This window comes from Lynx canadensis, chromosome D3 (genome assembly GCF_007474595.2).
Source record: "Lynx canadensis isolate LIC74 chromosome D3, mLynCan4.pri.v2, whole genome shotgun sequence".
NCBI lineage: Eukaryota > Metazoa > Chordata > Mammalia > Carnivora > Felidae > Lynx > Lynx canadensis.
The window spans coordinates 85821910-85846197 of record NC_044314.2 but is presented as its reverse complement, the minus strand read 5'-3'; the positions used below and the strand labels follow the sequence as shown (position 1 = coordinate 85846197).

Below are 24288 nucleotides of genomic sequence, written 5' to 3'. Positions count from 1 at the left end.
CAGAGCTCAGCTTCTCCTCATGTAATTGCTGTGGTTCAGTTCCAAGAGAATGTTGTAGCTTAGGACATTTTATTTTTCATTCCCCCTCCTCTTCCCCTTTCCAGGTTTTTCCTATGAAAAATGTAAGCCTATAGAAAAGCTGAAAAAATAGTACAGTGAATGCCTGTATATCTTCTACCCAGAGTCAGCAGTTAATAATTTTTTGTCATATTTGCTGTATCAGTCTAGCCATGCATCCATCCATTTCTATTTTTTTTTTTTTTCTGAACTGTCCAAAAAGTAAATTAGCAGACATTTTGACACTTCAGGCCATAAATACTTCAGTGTGCATCTCACATAAGAACATTCTCTTAGGTGGTCACAATACCATTATTACATTTGAAAAAGTTAACTTCAGTTCCCTAAGAGCATCTAGTGTGCATTCCATGTTCAAATTTTAGAACTTTAAAAACCTTCCTGAAGAAACAATTTAGAAGCTACACAGTAAATAACATCAGATGTTAACTTTAAAAAATTATGTGAGAAAGAAACATTATTAAACTCTGAACAATACAGACTTGCAATATTTCCCAAATGTGGTATCATTACCACTTTATTTTTTTTAAGTTTATTTAATTTATTTAAGTTTATTTATTTTGACGTTTATTTATTTTTGAGACAGAGAGAGACAGAGCATGAACGGGGGAGGGTCAGAGAGAGAGGGAGACACAGAATCGGAAACAGGCTCCAGGCTCTGAGCGGTCAGCACAGAGCCCGATGCGGGGCTCGAACTCACGGACCGCGAGATCGTGACCTTAGCTGAAGTCGGCCGCTCAACTGACTGAGCCACCCAGGTGCCCCATACAAAGTTTTTTAAAAAAAATTTTTTTTTCAACGTTTTTTATTTATTTTTGGGACAGAGAGAGACAGAGCATGAACGGGGGAGGGGCAGAGAGAGAGGGAGACACAGAATCGGAAACAGGCTCCAGGCTCTGAGCGGTCAGCACAGAGCCCGATGCGGGGCTCGAACTCACGGACCGCGAGATCGTGACCTGAGCCGAAGTCGGCTGCTTAACCGACTGAGCCACCCAGGCGCCCCAAGTTTATTTATTTTGAAAGAGAGAGAGAGAATGAACAGGGGAGGAATAAATGGGGGGGGGGGGGGGGAGAGACAGAGGATCCGAAGCGGGTTCTGCGTTTGACAGCAGAGATCCTGATGCAGGACTTGAACCCACGAATGTGAGATCATGACCTGAGCTGAAGTTGCATGTTTAACCGACTGAGCCATCCAGGCGCCCCTACCATCACCACTTTAAATATATGAGATGATTTTAAGTGATACACGGATAGACATTTAAAAAACCTTTTTAGATTTAATTTACCATTGTGTAGGAAAAACTATAGTGGCACAATAACTCTTGATTTCATGGATGTCATTACCCAGGATAAAGCTCAGAGTTTTTAAACTGAGTCATTTAAAGAAAAATATGAAACAAATAATAGTTTATGTGGTACATAATGGCCAGATGATAAACATACTAGGCAAATGAGTGAAGTTGAGGGAGCTATAGCAGATGTCATAAAATATAAAAGATAATTTTTGTCCCAGAATGGCATTCCCAGCACAGTTTGCTCACTTGGGGCTCCTGACAGGACTCTGCATGGCTTTTGTCTATTTCTGGGGAGTTTGGTTGTTCATTCAACAAACATAATTTGTTCTAGGTTTATCAGAAAACAAAAAAGAACACTCGGCCCTCAGGGCACTTTGTTGCTCTCATAAGGACAGATGGACACCGTCAGTACTTAAATATTATGCTTAGCCTTTGAAGGTGACAACACCATGGAAAAAAGTAAACCTGAGCAGGGTCAGGGGAACCAGGAGTTCCAGTTTGGGGGACTGGGAAATAGGGTGGCTCCTTGAGATGCTTCACCAGGGTGACATTTGTGCAGGACAGTGGGGAACAGATGGCAGAGGACATTTTATACCATTGTAAGACTTTGTCTTTTGCTGTGAGCAAGAAGGCAGCCATTGGAGGGTTTTGAGCAGAGTTGAATGAGTATAAAAAGAACCTGACCCAAGCTTGAAAGAGGAGTTTCCTAAGCCATTCGAATCAGGCAACTTCATCGACAGAGTTTTTCTCTTTTTGAGGCAGCAGTGTAGAAAGGAGCTAGCCTGACTTTGGGTATGTGATTCTAGTGAAAGTCCTGACATGGTTAGTTTTTAGTTTCCAGGCACAGACGTGTGTCGAGGATAGACAGGGTAGCACATGAGACTGGGTAGCAGGTATCAGCAAGGGTCCTACAGCTGCAGGCCTGACCCCCAGATAGTGTGGTCAGTATTTCTAGAGGCTAAAAACTCCCCACCCATTGTTCAGCCGTAGAAGGGGGTTAAACTATTAGTGACTGAAAATAGACCTGTTTCAACAGGCTGGCTTCTTCCAGGCCAACTAAATTATGGTGCTTGGGAATAAGCACAGAAATTCATGAAGCAGCTCTTGAAAGTCAAGTCTTCCATAATGAAGGTGGGATAGGCCGGAGCTGAGGGGACCAGAGCTCCTGTCTGTGGACACCTTACCTTCAGTGCCATTGCTTTTGTTTCTAACCACAGCCTGAAGCCACGGCAGATCTGCCCCAGCTCAGGTTTGCCCAACACTGGTTGATGAGCCTGAAGACAGGAAAGGGCCTTAGGGAGTTAAGTTCCTTTCTGGTCAGAACCTTTAAGCTTCCTTTTTATTTTATTTTATTAAAAAGTTTTTTTTGTTTAATGTTTATTTTTGAGAGAGAGAGAGAGACAGAACATGAGCAGGGGAGGGGCAGAGAGAGAGAGACACACACACACAGAATCCCAAGCAGGCTCCAGGCTCTGAGCTGTCAGCACAGAGCCCAACACAGGGCTCAAACTCATGAACCATGAGATCATGACCTGAGCCAAAGTCAGACACTTAACCAACTGAGCCACCCAGGTGCCCCATTTTTTAAATTTATTTTTTTATTTTTAAGTAGGCTCTACACCCAGCATGGAACCCAACGTGGGTCTTGAACTCATAACCCTGAGATCAAGATCTGAGCTGAGATCAAGAGTCAGATGCTTAACTGACTGAGCCACCAGGCGCCCCTAAGCTTTATTTTTTATCTGAGGAGCTGGCTCTTTTCCCTCAACCACCTTAGCCCTTGGAGATCTTTGAAACAACCTTTTGGTTTCTTCTATAAGAAACTCCAAAGTGGGTAGATGATTTCAGAACAACAGACAGCTCCAGAGTCCTTTTCCACTTGAGTTTGAAATTCACTATGTGAATTTTTCACTTCTTAAAGGACAGCTTCATGGTCCCAGTTATGTTTGTTCAAGCAGGACAAAATTAAAATAACTATGAGACATGACCTAGTAACTCTGCTCTTAGGTATTTACACCCCAAAGAACTGAAAACAGATATCCACCCAAGTACTTGCACATGAATGTTATAGCAGCACTATTCACAATAGCCCAAATGTGGAAACAACCTTTGTTAGCTGATGACTGGATACACAAAATGTTGCATATCCACAGTGGAATATTAGTCAGCCATAAAAAGGAAGGAAGTACTGACACGTGATACAGTGTGTATGAACATTAAGTAAAAAAGCCAGTCACAAAAGGTCACTTAGCATATGATTCCATATATGTGAAATTTCCAGAAAAGGCAAATCCGTAGAACAGAAATCTGGTTAGTGGTTGTGGGGGAGGGGGTTGGGAGGAGGGGAATGGCTGCTAATGGGCACAGGGTTTCTTTTTGAGGGGGTGAAAATTTTCTGGAACTAGGTAGAGGCAATAGTTGCACAACACCGTGAACACTAAATGCCACTGAATTGTAAATTTTAAAATAGTTAATTTTATGTTTTGGAAATTTCACCTCTATTTAAAAAAAAAATTTTTTTTAATGTTTTTATTTATTATTGAAGGAGAGAGAGACAGAGCATGAGCGGGGGAGGAGCAGAGAGAGAGGGAGACACAGAATTTGAAGCAGGCTCCAGGCTCTAAGCTGTCAGCACAGAGCCCGACGCGGGGCTCGAACTCACGAACTGTGAGATCATGACCCGAGCCGAAGTCGGACGCTTAACCGACTGAGTCACCCAGGCGCCCCTCACCTCTGTTTTTAAAAATGCAAAAAACAAAACAAAAAGCCCCAACAACAACTTGTGCATTCCCTGAACACAGCTTAGCTAACTTGGTGGTTTGGAGTGGGGATCCCACACACATACAGGACTGGGAAGAAGCTCACACAGTGGGAGTCGTCTGCACATTGTGCGTGAATGGGAGCCAAGCAGGGACCTGGTTAAGAGGAAGGGGATGGGCCCTTGAAGGGTGAGGAAATCTCCACCCCCACCTCTTGCTCCAAGTCTTGTTTTGGATCGAGAGTCACGGGGATGAGTCTGATGGTGCCAAGTGTGGGGTGTCGAGGAGCTGGAAGAATCTACAAGCATTGTTGGTCTGTAGCCTGACACAGCCTGGCGGTGTGGAGGAGGTGGGAGTTTCTTGAACCAAACATGTTCTTGTTTCTTGAACCCAAACTTTCCAGGGGTTCTGAAGACCCCTAGGGCTACTTCTTTGTGTCTAAGTAAAGAGAAATTGGGTTGTGTCCCCTTAGACCTGTTCTTTGGCATAAGGTGTCTCGGGACCTGACTTAAGAGGACATAGTTTAGTATCACTTGTATCCCTGGAATCTCCAAGGTGTGAGTGGAGAGAAGAAAGGAGCCCGTGAGCCATCCCCACCTGTGTCCCATCTGCCTGCTTTGTTTTCCCCTGGCTGTAAGGTCCTTGGCTGTTTTGAGGATGAAAAGTACAGCCAGACCAGGGGTCCCAGGGACATCAGAAATCTCTGACCCCTAGTCTCCTAAGTAAGACCTTGACCAGTTTGGGCTGAGTGGACTTTTCCTTTCCCCGGCCCCAATATTCATTTCTGTGTTTCTTGGTGTTTTTATGGGCATTTGGGAGGTAGAGGAGGAAGAGGAAGGTGGATTTCCAATTTCCCAATGTAACAGTTTACCCTTTCTCTTCCCTACAGTGTTTGAGCTGGTCAACCAAGGGTGAGTGTCCCCCCTCCTGGTGGGTATGACGCCTGAAACTTCTCGAGCTGCAGGAGCTTCTTGAGTGAGGTGGTGCTTGGTTCTGCTGGTGAAAGAGGGCGAAGGCCAGTGTGTCTGGTTTGCTTCTCATGCATGTGTTGACCTTTCAGGCCTGTGATGGAAGTGCCCACCCTTAAACCACTCTCTGAGGACCAGGCCCGTTTCTACTTCCAGGACCTGATCAAAGGCATAGAGTACCGTAAGTGGGGGCCTGTGGGAGGATTCTCAGTCAGGGGTGGTTAGCATCCCAGCTAGTGGATGGCAAGTGAGAAAGTGGAATTTCCCTCCTGGAGTGCAGGCAGATGGGTGGGAAACAGAATTGTCTGAGATGCAGTCGTGGACACCTGCGGAAAGCCATGCCCTTGATGAGCAGAAACCCTTCTTTCTGCCACAAAAATTAAGAGCAATAGCGATAGTGGCCATTTTCCCTGGCACTTTCTGTGTGTACCAGGCACTGTTAGGGGCTCTATTCGCATTGTCCCTTATTCCCAGTGGCCCTGGGATAGGGATCCTGTTAAACCTCCTGGAACCTAAGTTTTCTCATCTGTAAAATGGGAATAAAGTATCTCTCACCAGGTTGAAATCAGCCAGTACATATTAGTAGTTCAGATTGGCAGGTGTCCTTTCTGCTTCTGGTTGTTAAACATTTTGTCCTTTAACCTGGCCTATCACGTAGTATTGTCATGAGATTTAAATGGGGTCCGTGAGAAGCACTTAACATGGGGCTAGGCCCCAGACTGGGCACTCAACAAATGGAGCTGCTGGCCCTATTACTTAACTGACTGAGCCACCCAGGTGCCGCCCTGCTGGCCCTATTACTGATACCATCATCATCATCACCACTACCACCAAAGAAATGCAGTTGAGTCTTCCAGACTGTAGGATTGTTCTCTCCTATGGGTTGACATCCAGGCAGGAACAAGTTAAGCAAGTCCCCAATCCTATTTTGTGGCCCACACTTCCATTGGATCGGCTCCAGTCATTGTTGGTGTGGTGAGCAGGTTGAGTGTTGGCATTAGTAGGTGAAAATATGTTTGACTGTCACAAGTCTTGAGACTTCTAGCTGGAAGCCAGCCAGACTCCGCAGAAACTCTCCATGCACCATCGGCACCCACAACTTAGACTAGCAGGCAGTTACTAATTATTATTGGCAGTCAGTGTTCTACTACTTCTTTCTGAAGATGGGAGAACTTCCTTAAAGACACTCTTTCTCCCTTATCTTTTAAAGCTGTGGGTATCCAGCAGGTTTGGGAGGGGGAGGCTGGGAGAGGCCTGGGGCTGTGAGAGAGCAGAGGGGTCCATATCTGTGTTTCTGGATTCTGTGGGCCACATAGAGCTCCTCACATGGTGTTCCTGCCTCCTCTCCTGTCTGGTGTCCGCCCTATCCCCAGTACACTACCAGAAGATCATCCACCGGGACATCAAACCTTCCAACCTGCTGGTGGGAGAAGATGGCCACATCAAGATTGCCGACTTTGGCGTGAGCAACGAGTTCAAGGGCAGTGATGCGCTTCTCTCTAACACCGTGGGCACACCTGCCTTCATGGCGCCTGAGTCGCTCTCAGAGACCCGGAAGATCTTCTCTGGGAAGGTAGGTGTGGACCTGCCTGAGATGCGGAGCTCTGTCGATTTAAGGGGCAAAAATCCAACTCACACTGGCTTAAACTGAATCCACTGGATCATGTAGATGAAGAGTGGCATCCGGCTTGGCTAGATACAGGGATTCAGTCAGAAATCCATCTCTCCATCTCTCAACTGTTTTCTTGAACTGGTTTTCTGCCCAGGTAGGTGGGTCACCTACAGCTCCAGGCTACTTTCTATCAGCCTACCAACCTCAGAGGAAAGAACATTCTTCTTTCTGAAGAGGCCTAGCAAAAATCTTGGGGTTGGCTCTGATTGGCTCAGCCTGGGGTCATGTGCCCATCTTTGAACCAATCACTGTGGCTGGGGGAAGTGGTGTTCTTATTGGCCAGGCCTGGGTCATGTGCCTATCCTTAAGCCAATCACAATGGCTGGGGGAAGTGAAGCTCTTATTGGCCAGGCTTGAGTGGGGTGGGATCAATCTCACCTTAACTCCCTGGATCAGGAGTCAAGAAGGGGTGATTCCTTAGAGGAAGGCAAGAAGCTTTGATTCTTGGGGGAGCAGAAGCATTAGACACCCCTCACTGCCCCCTGTTCCCTTACACGAAGCTCTCTTTTTCTTACAGGCTTTGGATGTTTGGGCCATGGGTGTGACGCTGTACTGCTTTGTGTTTGGCCAGGTAACAGGGTGGGGTGTCCTGTGTCCTGAGTGTTGCTAGGCGGCCCCCTGGTTAATAGTTACCCTTGCAGGGAGACTGCTTATTCATTGAGTTGTATCATTCCATTTCCACAGTTGGACCTGAATATGGAAAGGATGGCTTTCCAAATGTACCTGCCTGTATGTAGTAGTCATATCTGTGAAGAATGATCTGTTAAAATAGAAGGATTAGCATGAGGTTCCAGAGGTGGTAAATAGTTGATGAAGTTAGGGCAAGAACCACAAATGTGCTACCTCTCTTCCTACTCCTGAACGAGAGACCCATATCACAAATCAGTAGCTGCCCTCTTTCTTCCTGAGCTTAGGACTGCTTTGATGTGCTTCTCAGCAGTGTTCCCAGAAGTTATTGTTTGGAGGGATAGAATTGGATTGGAAGTGAAAATCCATTTGTCATTATTGATTTAGGGAGTTCTGTCTTGTCTCTCTGTTGTTTTATATTATTGATTTTTAGGAACTTCAGTTTTTAACTCTGAAGTTCAGATTAATTATGTGAGCAATAAAAATGTGGACTTTTCCTGTCCATGAACTTGTGGCTTTGTTGAGGAAAGCTTAAGAAACTGGTCTCATGGTTTATAATATCTTCCCTACCAGTGTTTGCTCAGATAATTTTTAATCATATAACAAAGTTGAAATAACTGTGGTAAACACCCACACAGCCACACCTGCATTCTACCATAAACAATTCACGCTGCTTGCTTTATCACGTGTCTGTCCTTCTTCAACCTTATTTTTTTTTATGCATTTTAGAGTAAGTTGCTAAGATCTCTACACTTTCTCCATATGCTTCAGAATGCAGTCATCAGCCAGAGCTCATAAGTTTTTTGTGGTTCTCCCCTGCCTGCCCCCCCCCCCCCCGCTTTGGGGTAAAGTCTACATATAATGAAATGTACAGATATTAAGTGGTTAATGATGAGTCTGTCAAATGGATATACCTGTGCAATCCAAACTCTGATCTCAACTGCTCTTAATGAAATAATTTTCCTTGGACAGGAGTGGACCAGGTCCCATTCTGTGACCTTTTCCAACCTTCTGAGCACCCCACATAAAGGCTTCTTTTTCCAGCACGATACCTGAGCTCCTCCTCCTGGGTCAGGTCCTCCACTGAGTGAGAGCATTGATTGTCACCTGGGAGGTGGTGCATGAACAGGCTTCATAGTCAGCCCAATCTAGACTAAATCCCAGCTCTGCACTGCTTAAGACATGCCACCTCTGTGAGCTTCTGTTTTTCTCTTCTGTAAAATGAGAAGAGTATTTATTATTTCTTAAGGCTCTGAGAGCATCATCAGAAATAATTTAAGCATTCATTAACTCAACAGGTATTTATCAAAACGCTACTTTGCACCAGGGATGTTCCTGGGCCCTGGAGAATAAGTAGGAAGCAAGACAGATGAAAATCCCTGCCCTCTTGGAGTTGATGTTCCCAGTGCAAGAATTAAACAATAAGCAAATGCAAATGTAATATAACGTCAGGCATAGGTGCTCTGATGAGAAATCACATGGCATTGAGGGGAACGGTCTGCTTTAGATAGGAGCTCGGGAAGGCCTCCCTGAGAAGGTGAGCTTTGATCAGAATGATGGGAGAAAATGAGCCATGTAGTTGTTGGTGGGAAGAACATTTCAGGCAGAGGGGCAGCCAATGAAGTATTGGTTCTGAGAAACGTCAGTACAGAGCCTGGGCCAGGTTAAGCCCTCACCAGTCACTGCTGTTGCCGCTACATCTTATGTATTGTTCTTAGTATTTATCGTTTCCCGGGCAGGTGGGTGGGGAGGAGTATTTGCTTCTGTATGAGTAGGTAAAGTAAAGCACAGCTACAGAGGAAAGTCACAGTGTGATTGGGAAGGGCTCTAGCCCTTCTGGAAGTCCATTCCTGGTTCTTCTAGAACTTGGGGGCATGGGAAGTGCTTCCTCACTAGACTGGGCTACTACAGGGACATTTATTTCTCTGCTGTAACCCATGTGGAGTGACGCCAGCACGTGGCAGCCCTTGCAGACTGATGTGCCAGCCAGTGACGGCTACTCTGTCCCTGACTTCTCTTCATAGTGCCCGTTCATGGACGAGCGGATCATGTGTTTACACAGTAAGATCAAGAGTCAGGCCCTGGAGTTTCCAGATCAGTGAGTATTGCCTGTCTGTCCCAAGTCATCTTCCTCACCAAGCCCTTGGTGGTCCTGTGTATGTTTTCCACCCTTGATGTGTCTTCCACCCCCAGGCCTGACATAGCTGAGGACTTGAAGGACCTGATAACCCGCATGTTGGACAAGAACCCAGAATCAAGGATTGTGGTGCCAGAAATCAAGGTACCTGGGGGCCACCGCTCTGCCATGGGATGTGCACCAGGGGTCTGGTCTATGTCCTCTGCTTGGAATTGTTTGGCTCAACCCTGCCTCGGCCAGGCCCCACGCCCCTCCATCCACAGTGCTGCGCCCTCTTGGCACCACTGCCCTCCCATGCCCTCAGTGTCTGGGACGCTAGGTGCTGGTGGTGGCGGGGTGTGGGGAGGAGGGTTTGTACTCATGTTCACTGTGATTGTGGAATTGGGATCTGCTGTCAGTGGGGCAGCCAGTGCTCACTCCGATTGGCTTGGGCTGATGGCATCCACCCTCCAGACTGGGGCCTCTGTGTGCTCCACACCCTGGCTGCTGAAGTCCTGGGCCCTTTCCTTGACCCTCCCCATCCCTTTGAAGAACCTCAGTGAGGGTAGAAGGAAATTAGTGAGCAATCTGACACCCCCAGAACCTGCTGAATTCCATTTTTTGCAGAAAGCACTGTCAGGAGAGACCCCTGTGCACCCACTACACCCTGGCCAATGCCATATACATGCACATATCTGACTCTTTAAGAAATCTAGAGGTTTCCTTCAGGAACTCCTAGGCATCTAGCTAACTAGCATTTGAGGAGAGGGAGGCCAAATGGTTACAGATAAGGGCTTGGACCCCAGGGGTGGGTAGTGGGATGGGAAAGACCCCTGCCTGGGTCCTTTCCTGACTGTGTCCTTCTAAGTGGTCTCACTGTGCCTCCCCAAGCCTCTCTTTCCCCTTCTGTGAAATGGGGAGGATCTGCCTGCTCTGAACAGAGCCTTCCGGGCATGAAGGAGAGTTGCTGAGGGGTGATGGGTGCTCCTTGGGCACCATGAAAGGCAGATGCTGAATCTGATCACTTCTGTCAAGACCTGGGCCAGCTGGAGAATGCAGTCTGGCGCATACCCCGGCCTGGTGGCTCCTTCCCATTCTCCGTCTCTCTGTCTTTTCCACGTTTCCTCGCATTTCGCTCACCCCCCACCCTCTGCCTGGCTTGCCAGCTCTCTTGCATGCCTGACCTCAGGCCACCACCTCTGCCCTCCCGCATTTCCTCCCTGGCTCTGCTCGCTGGCAGGGCCTTGGTTTTGCTCTCCGGCCTCTGCGAGCTGGCTGCCTGCCCCTCACCCCTCCTGTCATTCGTTGAAGCTGCACCCCTGGGTCACGAGGCACGGGGCGGAGCCGTTGCCATCGGAGGACGAGAACTGCACGCTGGTCGAGGTGACCGAAGAGGAGGTCGAGAATTCGGTCAAACACATTCCCAGCCTGGCGACCGTGGTAAGGCGGGACGGACCACTGACCGAGCACAGGGACAGCCTGAGGCGGGCCGGCGAGGACAGGCCGGGACACAGGCGGGCATCTGAGAAGCAGATATTGGGCCTGAGAGTCAGGGGATGGCCGGGTCTGTCCCTCACCCACAGCCACCAGCCTCTCGGCCTTGGTCACACACACATCAGACCAGGAGGCCCCTGCATCTTGTAGCTTTAGTTCTGTCTCCAGACAGGTCCTGTGTTACTATGCAGAGCGGTAGCTCCTCTCCACAGATCCTACTGTCCCTTCTGGAATTCCTGCTCTCAGAGCATGTCAGGTGGAGCAGGAGGAGGACCAGGGCAGGTGCCAGGGGTGGGAGTTAAAGCTGAGGTCTCCAAGGTGGGATTCGTATCTGCTGGCTCTTCAGGCTCCAGAGTGGACGGCTGAGCTAATCTCACATCTGCTGTGTGGGCAGCTACCAGGGCTAGGGGCATGGGCTCCCAATTCATGTGCTCAGGAGCTCCTGGGCCCCTTTTATGGCCTGACATTTAGGTTCTGACCCAGGAAAAACGAGCCAGAATGTGGAATCCTCAGGCTTAACCTTGGAGACTCTGGGAATCGCCCACTTGCCAATCCCCTCCCTGCCTAGGGGGGCATCTGGCTCCAGGAGGGAGACCAGTATCCTCAAGGTCCTGGGGTCAGGGCTGCAGTCCCAGGGGCAGAATCCACCCCACTATGGCCACCTTGAAAGCCCTGGGGTGTGTCTGGCCAACGTCGGCCCCAGCAGGCAGGCAGGGCCCTGGGCTCTGGCCGGGGACTGCTGAGACTTTCTACAAAGACACAGTGTCTGGCCTCAAGTAAATGCCCCTCTAGGAGTCCAAATGCTGGCTCCTTCTCTCCCAGCTTTGCACTTCTCCCTCCTGCTTCCCCACACACTTTCTCTCTCCTTCTTCCAAAACTTGAGCCACTGGGGTGGGGCATCCATTCACATCTTCCTCCTCCTCCCTGACCTGGGACCTCTGCATGATCTTCACTGTTAAAACTCACCCACACTCACTCTTTCTCATCCACCCACTATACCCATGTCCTGTGCCCACAGCTGGGGAGGCAGCTGGCGTCCGATCCAGGTGCCTACCATGGGTTATTTCTGTTCCAGGCCCGAGATGTTCTTGGGAGAAGATGTCGGACCCTAGGGGTCTGGGAGCAGGGGGTACAGTGATGAGTAAAACCAACATGGTGCATCCTCTGTCCTAGAGAGACAGATGCTGGGCAAACAGCCAATAGATAAATGTATAATGTAACAGGGGGGCTGCAATGTGTACCCCTAAGAGGGGGATGTGGCCAGTGTGATGGGTTGGAAAAGGGCCTCCTGGAAGAAGCAGGTGTGCACTGAGAAGATGGCAGAGTGTTAACTGGGCCACGGTACTATTGGGCCGAGGGTGTTCCTGGCAGAGGGAAGAGCAAACGTGGTGATCCTCTGGTGGGTGGAAGCTAGGCCCACAAGAAGCTTTAGAAAGCCAGGCAGGACGAGGAAGGTGGGGGGGCAGTGACATGAGTCTGGGCAGCAGGTGGGGCCAGCCCACACAAGACCTGAGGCCACAGCCAAGACTTAAATCTTAGTCCCAAGGGATGTGGGGAGCACGTGCAGGATTTGAGTCAGGGGAATAGGACCATCTGAGTTGGCCTTGGAAAGATCCCACTTGGAAAATGGACTGTAGGCACCAGGGAGGAAGTAGGGGCTACTGTACTCATCCGAGGGCGCGGGCTGGAGTGGGGAGGTCCAGGTCCCTTCCTGGCACCCAGTGTGTTCCAGGCACAGGGTTACAGAGATGAATGGAGTACAGCACTGGCCCTCATGGGGCTTCTGGCCTCGTAAGAAAGATGGAGTGGGAAAAATCACCCTCCTGTGCCATTACGTGGTGACAGGCCAGCGCAGAGAAGCAAGAGTGGAGGCTGCACAAAGGAGGAGCCCCTTCTGCTGGGTCCTGAGGGCTGGGAAGTTTGGCTGCTTTGACAAGGCCACAGGGAGGGGCGGGGTGGGTAGTCTTGCCAGGGGACCACCCCTGGCAAAGGCACAGAAGGAAGGGGCTGGTGTGTTCCAGAAGCCACAGAACACAGTCCCAAGGGAGGCACCATGAGTGTCTTGCCACAGGGCATAGCCTTCACTTTCTAAGTCTGTGTTTTCCTTTTCTTCTTTAACGACATAGAATTCATGTAACATAAAATTAACCATTTTAAAGTGAACAATAAAGTAGCATTTATTATATTTTCAGTATTGGGCAACCATCACCTCTGGTTCTGAAACATTTGCATTTCCCCCACCAAAGAAATCCTGTACCTGTTAACAGTCACTCTGTTCTCCCCTCCTCCGGACCCCTGGCGACCCCCAGTTGGTTTTCTGTCTCTCTGGATATGCCTTTCCTGGGCATTTCGTGTCAGTGGAATCACACAGGATGTGGTCTTCTGTGTCTGGCTTCTTTTGCTCAGCATCATGTTTTTGAGGTTCATCCGGCTCGTAGCATGCCATTCCTTCTCATGGCTGAAGAATATGCTGTAGTATGAATAGGCCACATTTTGTTTATCCATTTTTCAGATGCCGAGTGTTTCCACCTTTTGGTAAATCGGTGGGTTTTTAAAAAATGCTTCGATTTCTTCTTAGCAGCACACACACAAAAACAGTTCAGCACATAAAACAGCTTGAAAAGGCACCATGTTCTGCTTGAGGGGGTGGGGGTTAGAGCCCTTCAGGGGGCTGAAGTCTTTTCCTTGAAAATTCCTTTGCAGGACACTGCAGCCAAAAGCATCACCAAAAATGACTAATTCGCTTCCTTTCTCCAGAACCTTCCTTGGCTCTCTGGCCAGCAACAGTAGAAGTTCCAGAGTTGTATGGGTGAAGGATTTTAAGCCAGGGAGTGAGGGAATCTGATCTGGGTTTTGGAAAGGATGGGACAGATCAGTAGGGGTGAGGCAGAAGACAGGGAGGCAGAGGAAGGGAGCTGAGCTGGGGCCTCGGGGTGAGATGAGGGACGGTACCTTTTCCCAAGGGATCCTCTCCTCAGGCAGGTGTTTGCCAACCAGGCAGGGGACCCAGTCTGTGTTAGAGTGGACGAGGGGGCACACCAGCAAATTCCCGCTACTGGCAGTGAACAAGCCTGCCCCCAGCGCCTCTCAGACATGGATGGACCTTTGGCACCTCTCAGCTCCGTCGCCCTCCCGTCACACCACCCGGTGCCCTGGGGTGCTGCCTCAGCAACTTAGACCTGGTGGGGTGTTTCCTGTCCTGCACTAAAACGCAGCCCCCTGAGAAACTAGTACCCTGTGTGATGCCAGTGGGAATGTACAATGGTGTAACCGCTGTAGAAACCAGCCTGACAGTTCCTCAGAATGTGAACATGGTCCTAACATGATCCAAGAATTCCACACCTGCGTGTGTACTCGAGAGAAATGAAAGCATTTTGTGTGGAAAACATGTCCACACACAAAAATGTGTACCTGGATGTTCATAGCGTTATTCACAATAGCCAAAAAGTGGAAACAGCCCCCACATCCACCAGTGGATGAATGGATAAACAAATGTGACCTATCTGTACAAAGGAATGTTCTTTGGCAGCGAAGAGGGATGAAGCACTGATTCAAGCTGCAACAGGGCGAACCTTGAAAGCATGATGCGCAGTGTGGTAAGCCAGACACACTGTGTGGTTGCATTTGTGTGAGATGTCCAGAATAGACCAGTCCACAGAGACAGGACTCAGATCCATGATTGCCAGGGCCTGGGGGGAGGGGAAATGGGGTGTGGGTACTGCTTTTTTTTCTTGGGGTGAAGGAAATGTTCTGAAGTTAGATAGTGGTGATGTGAATGTTCTAGAAACCATTGAACCGTATTATTTTTTTTAATGTTTATTTATCTTAGAGACAGAGTGTGAGCAGGGGAGGGGCATAGAGCGAGGGAGACAATCCAAAGCAGGCTCCAGGCTCTGGCTGTCAGCACAGAGCCTTATGCAGGGCTCGAACTCACAAACTGAGATCCCGACCTGAGCCAATGTCGGACGCTTAGCTGACTGAGCCACCCAGGTGCCCCAACTTTATTATTATTTTTAATGTTTATTTATTTATCTTAGAGAATACAAATGAGGGAGGGGCAGAGAGAGGGAGACACAGAATCTGATGCAGGCTCCAGGCCCTGAGCTGTCAGCTCAGAGCCCAAAGCGGGATTTGGACCCATGAACCATGAGATCATGACCTGAGCCAAAGTCAGACACTTAATGGCCTGAGCCACCCAGGCACCCCTTAAACTTCACACTTTAAAATGGTGAATTTCCTACTTTGTGAATTATATTTCAATTAAAATAAAAGTGCAGCCCTTGTTAATTTGACCTGGAAAACAATAGTTGGGTTTCTCGTTGGGGTGGTCATAGATAGCTTGCACTGAAAGTAAAGGCCCAGATTTGAAGATGAGACAGGTTGATGGGCCAGGAGGGCATGTGCAGCGATGGCTCAGGTGAAACAAATGGTGCCAGATGCAGGAACACCTGGAAGAGGAGGGACAGTGCAGGCCAGCTCTTCTGGAGCACAGGATCCCCCTGGGGCTCAGGTAGACCAAGACGAGATTAAGATAGGAGACTGTCAGAGCAAGGATTTTGGACCTTATCTTATTGACAGCCAGGGAGCCATAAATGGTTTTGGGTGCGGACTAGTCAGATTTGATGATGGCTTTGGCTTTTGTGTCCTGGGTGGGAGGGATGCTGCCCAGGGTGTTTCAAAGGCCAGTCACCAGCCACAAGCCCTGGGAGCTGTTGGGGGCTGGGAGAGAAAGGAAGAGGGAGCTAGCACCTGGGGGGTGGCACAAGGGAGGCTGTTGCCTGGAGTCTCCCCCAGGTGGCCCAGCTTCCTCCTCTCTCCTTCAGATCCTGGTGAAGACCATGATACGGAAACGCTCCTTTGGGAACCCGTTTGAGGGCAGCCGGCGGGAGGAGCGCTCATTGTCAGCGCCTGGAAACCTGCTTACGTGAGTATCCACCAGCCTTCCTGTGGGGTGGGGAGCCGGAGGGCAGCCTTGCCCAGCCCCCTCTGCCTGGGCCCATCCCTGGGACGACTCAGACCAGACCTTCCAGGAAATCAGAGAAGCTGCTGGGTTTGGGTTTGCCCCACCCCAGGCTCAGCCCACCTCCTTTTGCTGACTGCTAACCCACACTGGAGTTATACCTTTCTCAGGGAGACTTGCATAACGGGGGGGAACCTCTTGACAATCAGAAAGTGTTTTTGTGGCCCAGAAGCATGCATGCTTGATGGTGGGATTATCAGCCCTGTGGTGGACAGGCAAGCCCTCTCTCTCATGTGACCCAGTGTGTCACAGCAGAGATGCCCTGCTCAATATCCCCCTGGCAGCAGCTTTGTGAAGCTGGTGTTTGGGGTCTGAGTGTCTCTGGGGTGGGGGACAGGCATCTCATAGATCCTGTGTCCCTTCTCACTTCCCTTTTCCCTCCCCTCTGGCCATTCCAGCAAAAAACCAACCAGGGAGTGTGAGCCCCTGTCTGAGCCCAAGGTAATGCCTGCCTGCCTGCGCTGTAGCCTCTGCCGGAGCCTGGGGGCGGGGGCAGCTGCAGAGTGCGGGGCACCCCCACCCAGGCGGAGGCTCTTTCCAGCTTGGGCTGCTGTGCCCAGGCTCACCTTGGGCCTCGGGACCTAGGATAAAAACAAGGGTCATCCAGGGGCTTGGACCCGATGGCGGGTCGTGCATGTGGGCTGGGCTGCGGGGTGCATGGCGCTCCACCCGGAATGCCTGTGAATTCACCCAGGTCTCATGACCCAGTCTGGTACCCACACATTCTCAGTGCACGTCAACGGCATTGAAGCTGCGTCGCAGGGTCCCATGGCTGCCCCTGCTCTGGGTCCATGTGGTCAGAGCTTAGATCAGGCATGCTGTGCTCTGGGGCTGTCCAGTATCTACCCTTTCTTCTCTGATGGGTTAGGACCTAGAAAATAAGCCCTCTTCCAGCCTGCTGCAAATCCTTGTGAGAGTCCTCTGTCCCCTGGGTGGATCTGAACCTTTTCCCTTTTGGCCATCCATCTTCTAAACACATAGCCTTGTCAGCATTACCCCACCTCCCAGGGCAGGTGAGAATTTTTGTCCCTGTGCACTGAGACGGTCCACACTCAGCACCCCTGCTGCCTCTCACCCTGCTAGTGCCTGTGGCAAGATAGAAATTCCAGTGTTCTTTCCTTTGAGTTCCACTCACTACCTCATTCTCAACTGGGAGCTCCAGGTCAATAACTGGAAAGCCATTTCTGTGTTTTAAGAGCAGCTTTATTGAGATATAATTCACATAGTACACATTTCACCCATTTAGAGTGTATGATTCAGTAGTTTTTAATATATTCACAGGGCTCTACAACCAACACCACAATCGATTTGAGAACATTTTCATGAGCCCCGGAAGAAACCCTGCACCCTTAGCTATCACCACTAGCTCCCCATTCCCAGCCAGTGCTAATCTATTCTCAGTTTCTATGGAGGTGCCTATTCTAGACATTTCACATCAATGGAATTGTACAGTATGTGACCTTTTGTGTCTGCCTTTTCTCACTCGGCGTCATTTTTCAAGGTTCAGCAGGTGTCGGTGCTTCATTCCTTTTTATGGTCAAATTCTATTCCGTTGTATGGATAGGCCACATTTTATACATCCCTTCATTAAGTGATGGACACTGTTTCCATTTTGGCTCTCAAAGTGAATGCTGCTATGACCATTCACATACAAGCAGCAGCCTTTGTGTTTGGTGAGATGGAATGACCTGTGTCACAGGAGTCAAGGGCTTATATAGGCATGCAGCGGACTGTTTACGCTCCGGGAAAGCGGCAGTTAGCAACCAGCCGGTTGTTGGCAGCCTGAGACTGCCTCCTCCCTGCTAGGTTGGTCCCCAGTTCTCTGCTGCCAGATGACAGGGTGGCCCTGTCTACTCCTTGACCTGCCATGGTGACAGAGTGGAAGCCTAATGAGCAGGCTTTTTTTTTTTTTTTTTTTTTTTTTTTTTTTTTTTTTTTTTTTTTTAAGTAGGCTTCACGCATACGTGGGGCTTGAACTCAACAACCTTGAGATCAGGAGTCGCATGCTCTATGGACTGAACCAGCCAGGTCTTTTTCTTCTCAACCTTAAGTGTTAGGGTTGACCTCCCCTCTGTGTGCAAGTCTGTCATTCATTATTTTCAGTGAGCTCAAAATCACAAGATACCAACAGACTGAGATTGGCCCAGAGGGTTTTAGTTCCCCTTTATTCCCTCACCTGCAGTCCCAGTAGCACCTGGGCATTACCTGCTCTTGCCCTCAGCCTGCTGGTGGGATGCTTCGATTGTCCAGATGACCCAGCACTTGAGTTCATAGGGCTTATTCAGGTGTTGGAGGCCTGGGGCCCAAGGCCTGCAGCCGACCATCTGCACTAAAAGACAGCTGGACCAAGCAGTGCTTCTAGGGCAGAAGTGAGGGACCTGATTTGACATCTAGTTACCGCTTTCCTCCCTGGAGATCTGACCCCTTCTTCTGTGGCAGAAACATAAAAAGCCAATGAGCTTGCCTTTTAAACAAAGAGATGTTTCTTCCTAGGAATGTACAGACATCACGCTTTTCTCTTCTCTTGTGCAGGGACAGAGTTTCCCTGCTGGCCAGGGACATACAGCAGATGTTAGTTCAATGTGGCAAGCCCAGTGGCTTCCCTTAGATGGGGCTGTCATCTCTTGCTGGTGGCAAGGGATTCAGCCTTCTTCTCAGGGATTTTCGTTCCCAGCTCCCATAACAGCCCAGTCTGTCCCCCGGGCAGGTCTAGCTTCAGGATATGGGCTCTCAGGGACACAGGGATGCCTTTCCTCCTTGGTCTCTTCTGCTCTGATCACTCACATCACCAAGAGGAGGGGCCTTCTCTCCATCCAAGGTGTCTCTTGGGCCTGTGTGCGGGGGGCAGTTCTCTTGACCACCATTTGCAGACATATGCAGGTTGGCCTGCTTGCTGCCCCTCAAGAAGCTCACCTTCAGGTGACTGAAGAATCTTCAATCTTAGCGTAAAGAAATAAGGTTGAGGTGGGGTGGGGGACCCATCAAGATCTCTAAAAAAACCCCATGAACAGGCCCCAAAGCTGGCGGCACACTACTCACTTGGGATGATTTGAGGTGTTACAGGGATAGGTTCGCATCTATTTTTATATAGTTCCTTTCTATTTTTAGCAAATGATGCTGCTTTTCCATTCACAGAGGGGGTTACAGAGTCTCCTTTGAAACTTTTATATAGACAAGAAAAGGGGAGAGCATCTAGAAGGAAAAGCCAAGTCAATGACGTTCCAGGTGGTGTGGGAACGTGGGAGACGCTGGTCAGGCCACCGCAGCCTTGCCTTAACGTGGGTTTTCTGTTCGGTGAGCAGGAAGCAAGGCAGCGAAGACAGCCTCCGGGGCCCCGACCCGCCCCCCGTGGGGGAGGAGGAAGTGCTCTTGTGAAAGGCGGTCCCCGCGCCGAGAGTTGGGGGGCCCCGGCCCCCGGCCCCCGCGCACGCATGCATCCTCTGCGGCCCGACGAGGCGATGGAGTAGCTGCCCGGACGCGCGACCTCGCATGTAGGCTGCACCCTGCGTTTCCATAGCAGCATGTCCTACGGAAACCCAGCACGTGTGTAGAGCCTTGACCGTCATCTCTGGTGTTTGTTTGTTTGTTTGTTTTTTTTTCCTTCCTTTGTTGTTTTAAAGGGGACAAAAAAAAAAAGACTTGACTCCATGACATCGACCTTGGCCGCTGGCTGGCTGAACGGGCAGGTGTGAGGAGTTGCAGACCCAAAGCCACATGCATTTTGGGACAATTGCTTTTTAAAACGTTTTTATGCCAAAAATCTTTCATTGTGAACTCAGAACCATGTCAGATATACCAAGTGAATGTGTGGGGTTTGAAAATCATGAAAAACTGGCAGAAAACTCTGGCGGTGTGGGCTGAGACCACAGAGTTAGTTGCTGCGTTTGAAAGGGAGAGGAAGAGGGGGTGTGATTCCTCCTACAAACCCTGAAACCCCCGAACTCCAAGCCAGTTGGCACCTTCCAGGACTGTGGACTCCCGGAGTCAGGGCAGGGCCAGCCCTCAGTAGCTGCAGGGAGCTTCGATGCAACTTATTTGTAAGAAGGACTTTAAATTTTTTTATGGGTGGAATTGTAGTCAGGAAAAGGGAAAGGGCTTGAAGCTTAATTGCTTCACAAAGGGGGATTTTCCACCCCCAGAAGGGTAGTCTGTGCTTGTTTGGGGAGGGGGGAAAGGGTTCACCTAAAGGACTGATGGTCACAGCAGGTTTCTGAAATAGTTAACTGAGCTCTGGTAAATCTCTTGTTAAATTACAAAAACTTCAGGGTGAAATCCTACACTTCCATGTACATTACATGGCTTAAGAGTAAACAAAATATTTTCAATTCTCTAACAAGACTGAACTCTAGAGTAGTTCAGGGGTCATTTCGAGCTTCCAGGATATGTTCCCCGGCTTCAGGCATGTTAGATCCCAGTTAGAGCCTCTGCCTGTATATTAGCAGTTTAGCTTGTTGGTAACTTGTGTATTCTAGAGACGCCAAGGTTCTGTTTTCTTAAATACTAGCTGATTGTTGTAGTCCGTGAAACACTTAGTTTCTGGGGGGCCAGTTATGAAATACTTTGATTCTCATCCTGACAGGCAAAGTTCTATTAGGATCTACCCAATAACTCTGGGGCACCCTTTTAGAGAAGATTGTTGACACCCAGAGCAGTCCTCAGGGTCCACGAGGACCAGGGCTTGGCACAGGGAGTTCTGTTTTGTAGCCAAAAGTCCAGAGAGAAAAGGTTTACCTTTTTGACTTCCAACTAATACTGGGAACTTTCATTGCTATTCAAGTGCAACTTTTTCCAGAGCCAGACACGGGTGAGTGTGAAGTTCAAGGTGGAGGAAAACTAGAAGGCCTTTGCCCTGGGAAATTCCCAGTGCTTTGTGGACTCTGGCTTGGGGGAAATAGCGTCAGTAACTGGGTCCAGAGGCCATGCTTTTCTGTAGTTTCTGTCTGATCATTATTGGTAGGAGGACTTCTTGGAGAGAGACAGTGAAGCAAGGCCTTCCTGCCCTTGCCTGGTTTATTCACGGAACCTGAGTGTTACTGGCTTCCACAGATCTTCGTAAGCTCTTGAGTGTCATTTATTTAGCCAGACTTTTCTTGATATCTTGCAAACGATACAGAATTAGGGAATGCTGGTTTCTAAGAGCAAAGGACACCCATCAGATGAAGGGTTGTCTGGCCTGCTTACTTTCTTTTTTGTAACCTGGTACTTCCTCTCGCATTCCTGCGCTTGTTTATGTATATGGGCAACACCCCTTCTGGGAGCAGATGGGGTCTGGTTAGTTTGCAGTAAGCACCTTGCGTTAGTTAAAGTCACCCTGTCCTAGGTCCCAGCCTGTCTGTGTGGACTCTGGCCTGGGCGAGTGGCTTGCCCAGGGAGGGCGGGCAGCATGTGGAGCTTCTGCGTTCTAGAACTTCTGTGTTTATACAGCTGCATCAGGCAAGACTGTTTCTTCCACCATGAAACTCCCCATGTCGGATTTCCTCCTATGGGTAATGCCTGCTGTTTAGGCGGGTGGGTGGGGGGGAGGCCCGTATTCATAACTTTTTTTTTTTTTTTTTCAAAGAATCACCAAAGAAAGCTGTGGGAAGGAATCACTACCCCCAGAAAGTATAAGCAGAGGGCCGTACCATAAAGTGTAGAGCTACCATTCTCTCAGAGCACAAACATTGATTTTTCAGAAGCCGGCTCTGTCAGGAAAGGGGAGAAGCTGTCACGGGCAGCTTTTCTAGGTGAGCCAAAGGATGCCCTATCAGTTTCTTCCATTGCTGGCTCATCTGTGGGACCAATTTGGTATAAGCAACCTGGGCCCTTGTGCTAGTTCTTGCTCCTTCTTCCTCTGCCCTGCTCCACATCCCCCGTCTCTTCCGCAGGCTTACCAGGGGCTCGCAGAAAGCCTTAGCTAGCCCCTCATTGGCTCTGGGGGCTGGAGAGGCTGGCTTCCCAGGGTCTGGCCTTTCCTGTGAGTTAGGGCTCCCATCCTAAAAGCCCTTCTGGAACAAGGAGGCGAATACCTGAGCATTTGGACACACAGGCTCAACCTATTGCTCTCACTCATCTTCCAAAGGGGAGCTTTGCGTTGCTGGGCGAGGAAGAACCATGACCTCCACTTGCTTCCAAGGTGCTAGGGAATGTTTCCAGGTCGTCGGTTCCCATCCTCTTCACAGCTTTATGGGCCGAGTTCTGTGGGACTGCTGAGTTTTCTATTCTGTGTTTGATTTAATGCCTGATGCTTCTGTTTTATTCCTGATCCTTTCTACTATGCATTTTCCTTTTATCAGGTGTACAAAGTTAAATACTGTGTATTTATCACTTAAAAAGTACATGAACTTAAGAGAAAAATAAGCCTTTGGTGTTTTTTCCACAGATGTTTAAGCTTCTCTGTAAACTTGAAATAAACAGCAAAATGGTGCAAAGCCTGGGCCTTTGGGGGATATTTTTGTTGGTTGTTGTTTACAGGTGTCTCTAGGACATCGTCTTTATGGGTGTTTTCCTTCCTTAGGCTATGAGATCAAATGCCCAAGCCAGGGCTAATGTGTTCAGCATTACATTATTCATGCCCAGTATAACCATCTCCTAGTATCCCGCTACTGAAAGGGTGGTCCCCGGGCCAGGAGCATCTGCATCTCCTGAGAGTGCTTTGGAAATGCAAATTCCCAGGCCCCACTTAAACAAGATACCCGGGTGACGCATGTGCACGCTAAAGTCTGAGAAGTACTGCTCTAGCAGGCTAGATTCTCCCAGTGGAGACGAACCAGATGAACAGCTCTGGGAGCCGCATTAATTGCACACGGAACACTGTCCTGTGAGCAGGCAGGTTACAGGACACATCACCCCGAGAGGTAGGTATTTAGCCTGCTTTATGGATCATCACCTGTAAACTGAGGCTCAGAAATTTACTTAAGTCTGTTGTCTGAAGGCTCTTTGTCAGCAAATTCAGCGTTCTACAGAACCTGGACAGTTGCCGGTTTTCGTGGCGTCTGGAGACTGTTTCAGAACTGATGCTTCCTCTAGACTAGAGGCTGGGGGTTCCCTGTACTCCAAACATGAAGTGAGCCCAGAGCATTGCTTCACTGGCTTTGAACCTCGGTTTTCTGTCATGAAGGGATGGCAGATAAGTTCTGAAAACTTCCTGTTCTATTGCTGCAGAACTGTGATTATTGGAATATGGGTCTTTAAGAGCAGGTGTTCCTATTCAAAGACCCCGCTGAGAATCTGATGAAAGCTAAAAACAATGCACACAGGTGCATCCCTTTGCTGAGTTTTAAGGGTTCCTGAGACTCCTGAAAGTCCATCCACGAGTGCAAGGTGAAGCAGCAGCACCAGGGAGTGCCAGCACGTGGGAATATAGCTGAATACAAGATGCCTGGTGAGTAAAATAAGCAATCCCTCCCCCACCCTTCACCCCAGCTGGCTGTAGCGTTCCATCTGAGCTGAGGCCGAAAGAAGTGGCCCCCAGTCCAGAAACTCCGTTCTTAGCCTGCGAGATGAGAAGCCATCCCTAAAACGTCCACTTCCATTTGATCCATGTGTTCAGGCAGGCGTTGTTTTCAAAGAGGCAGCACGAACCAGAGCTTTTTATTCAAAGGGGTTCGGTAAACTTCCCCCCCCCCCCCCCCCCCAAAGCAAGAAAAGCCCAGGTTTTATGCAGCAGAAGCAGGCACTTCTAAAATAAACGTTCCCTTCAGTACTTGGAAATGAATTCGTGATGGGGGGGGAGGGGCAAGCAGCTTTCTTTAAGGAGATCCTGAAGACTCCATGCAGAATTAAGTCGGTGTGAAGGCGAAGCTAGAAATAACTTCATTAACATTTCAAACAAGGTAGGTGTAGGTGGTGCTGCTTGTGGTTGGAGACTTCTGGAAAGCAAATGGGGAGGGGACAGGATAAGCCATGTTCTTGTTACTTAAAATTGTGTCCCCCATAGTGCAGGACCACAGTTTTATGTAAAAAAAACCACATGCACATGTAAGACTAGTCACCACAAGGGGGCACCTGGATGGCTCAGCCGGTTAAATGTCCGACCTCAGCTCAGGGCATGATCTCACGGTTTGTGAGTTCTAGCCCCTCGTCAGGCTCTGTGCTGACAGCTCAGAGCCTGCTTCAGATTCTGTGTCTCCCTCTCTCTCTGCCCTTCCCCTGCTCATGCTCTGTCTCTGTCTCAAAAATAAATAAAAACATTAAAAAAAAAAAAAAAAGACAGTCACCACAGGACAAAATCTTGTAAATTCTGTAGGAACACAGCCTTACAAATATCAAGATGCCGAGGCC

At 49.2% G+C, this 24288-nt stretch overlaps 1 protein-coding gene across 4 annotated transcripts in view; it reads left to right on the top strand.

Moving 5' to 3' along the window:
• Positions 1–22436, top strand: part of CAMKK2 (calcium/calmodulin dependent protein kinase kinase 2) — a 48229-nt gene extending 25793 nt beyond the window's left edge. The window contains exons 8-17 of one of the 4 annotated variants that reach the window (XM_030292462.1): positions 5019–5040; positions 5190–5278; positions 6471–6670; positions 7287–7340; positions 9421–9494; positions 9590–9677; positions 10824–10952; positions 15830–15930; positions 16425–16467; positions 19329–22436. In XM_030292462.1, the coding sequence (XP_030148322.1) occupies positions 5019–5040; positions 5190–5278; positions 6471–6670; positions 7287–7340; positions 9421–9494; positions 9590–9677; positions 10824–10952; positions 15830–15930; positions 16425–16467; positions 19329–19493 (965 nt within the window). In that variant the 3' untranslated portion in view covers positions 19494–22436. The remainder of the gene's footprint in view (positions 1–5018; positions 5041–5189; positions 5279–6470; positions 6671–7286; positions 7341–9420; positions 9495–9589; positions 9678–10823; positions 10953–15829; positions 15931–16424; positions 16468–19328) is intronic. The other 3 variants (XM_030292463.1, XM_030292464.1, XM_030292465.1) reach the window with 3 other exon arrangements.
• The last annotated feature ends 1852 nt before the right edge of the window (positions 22437–24288 follow it).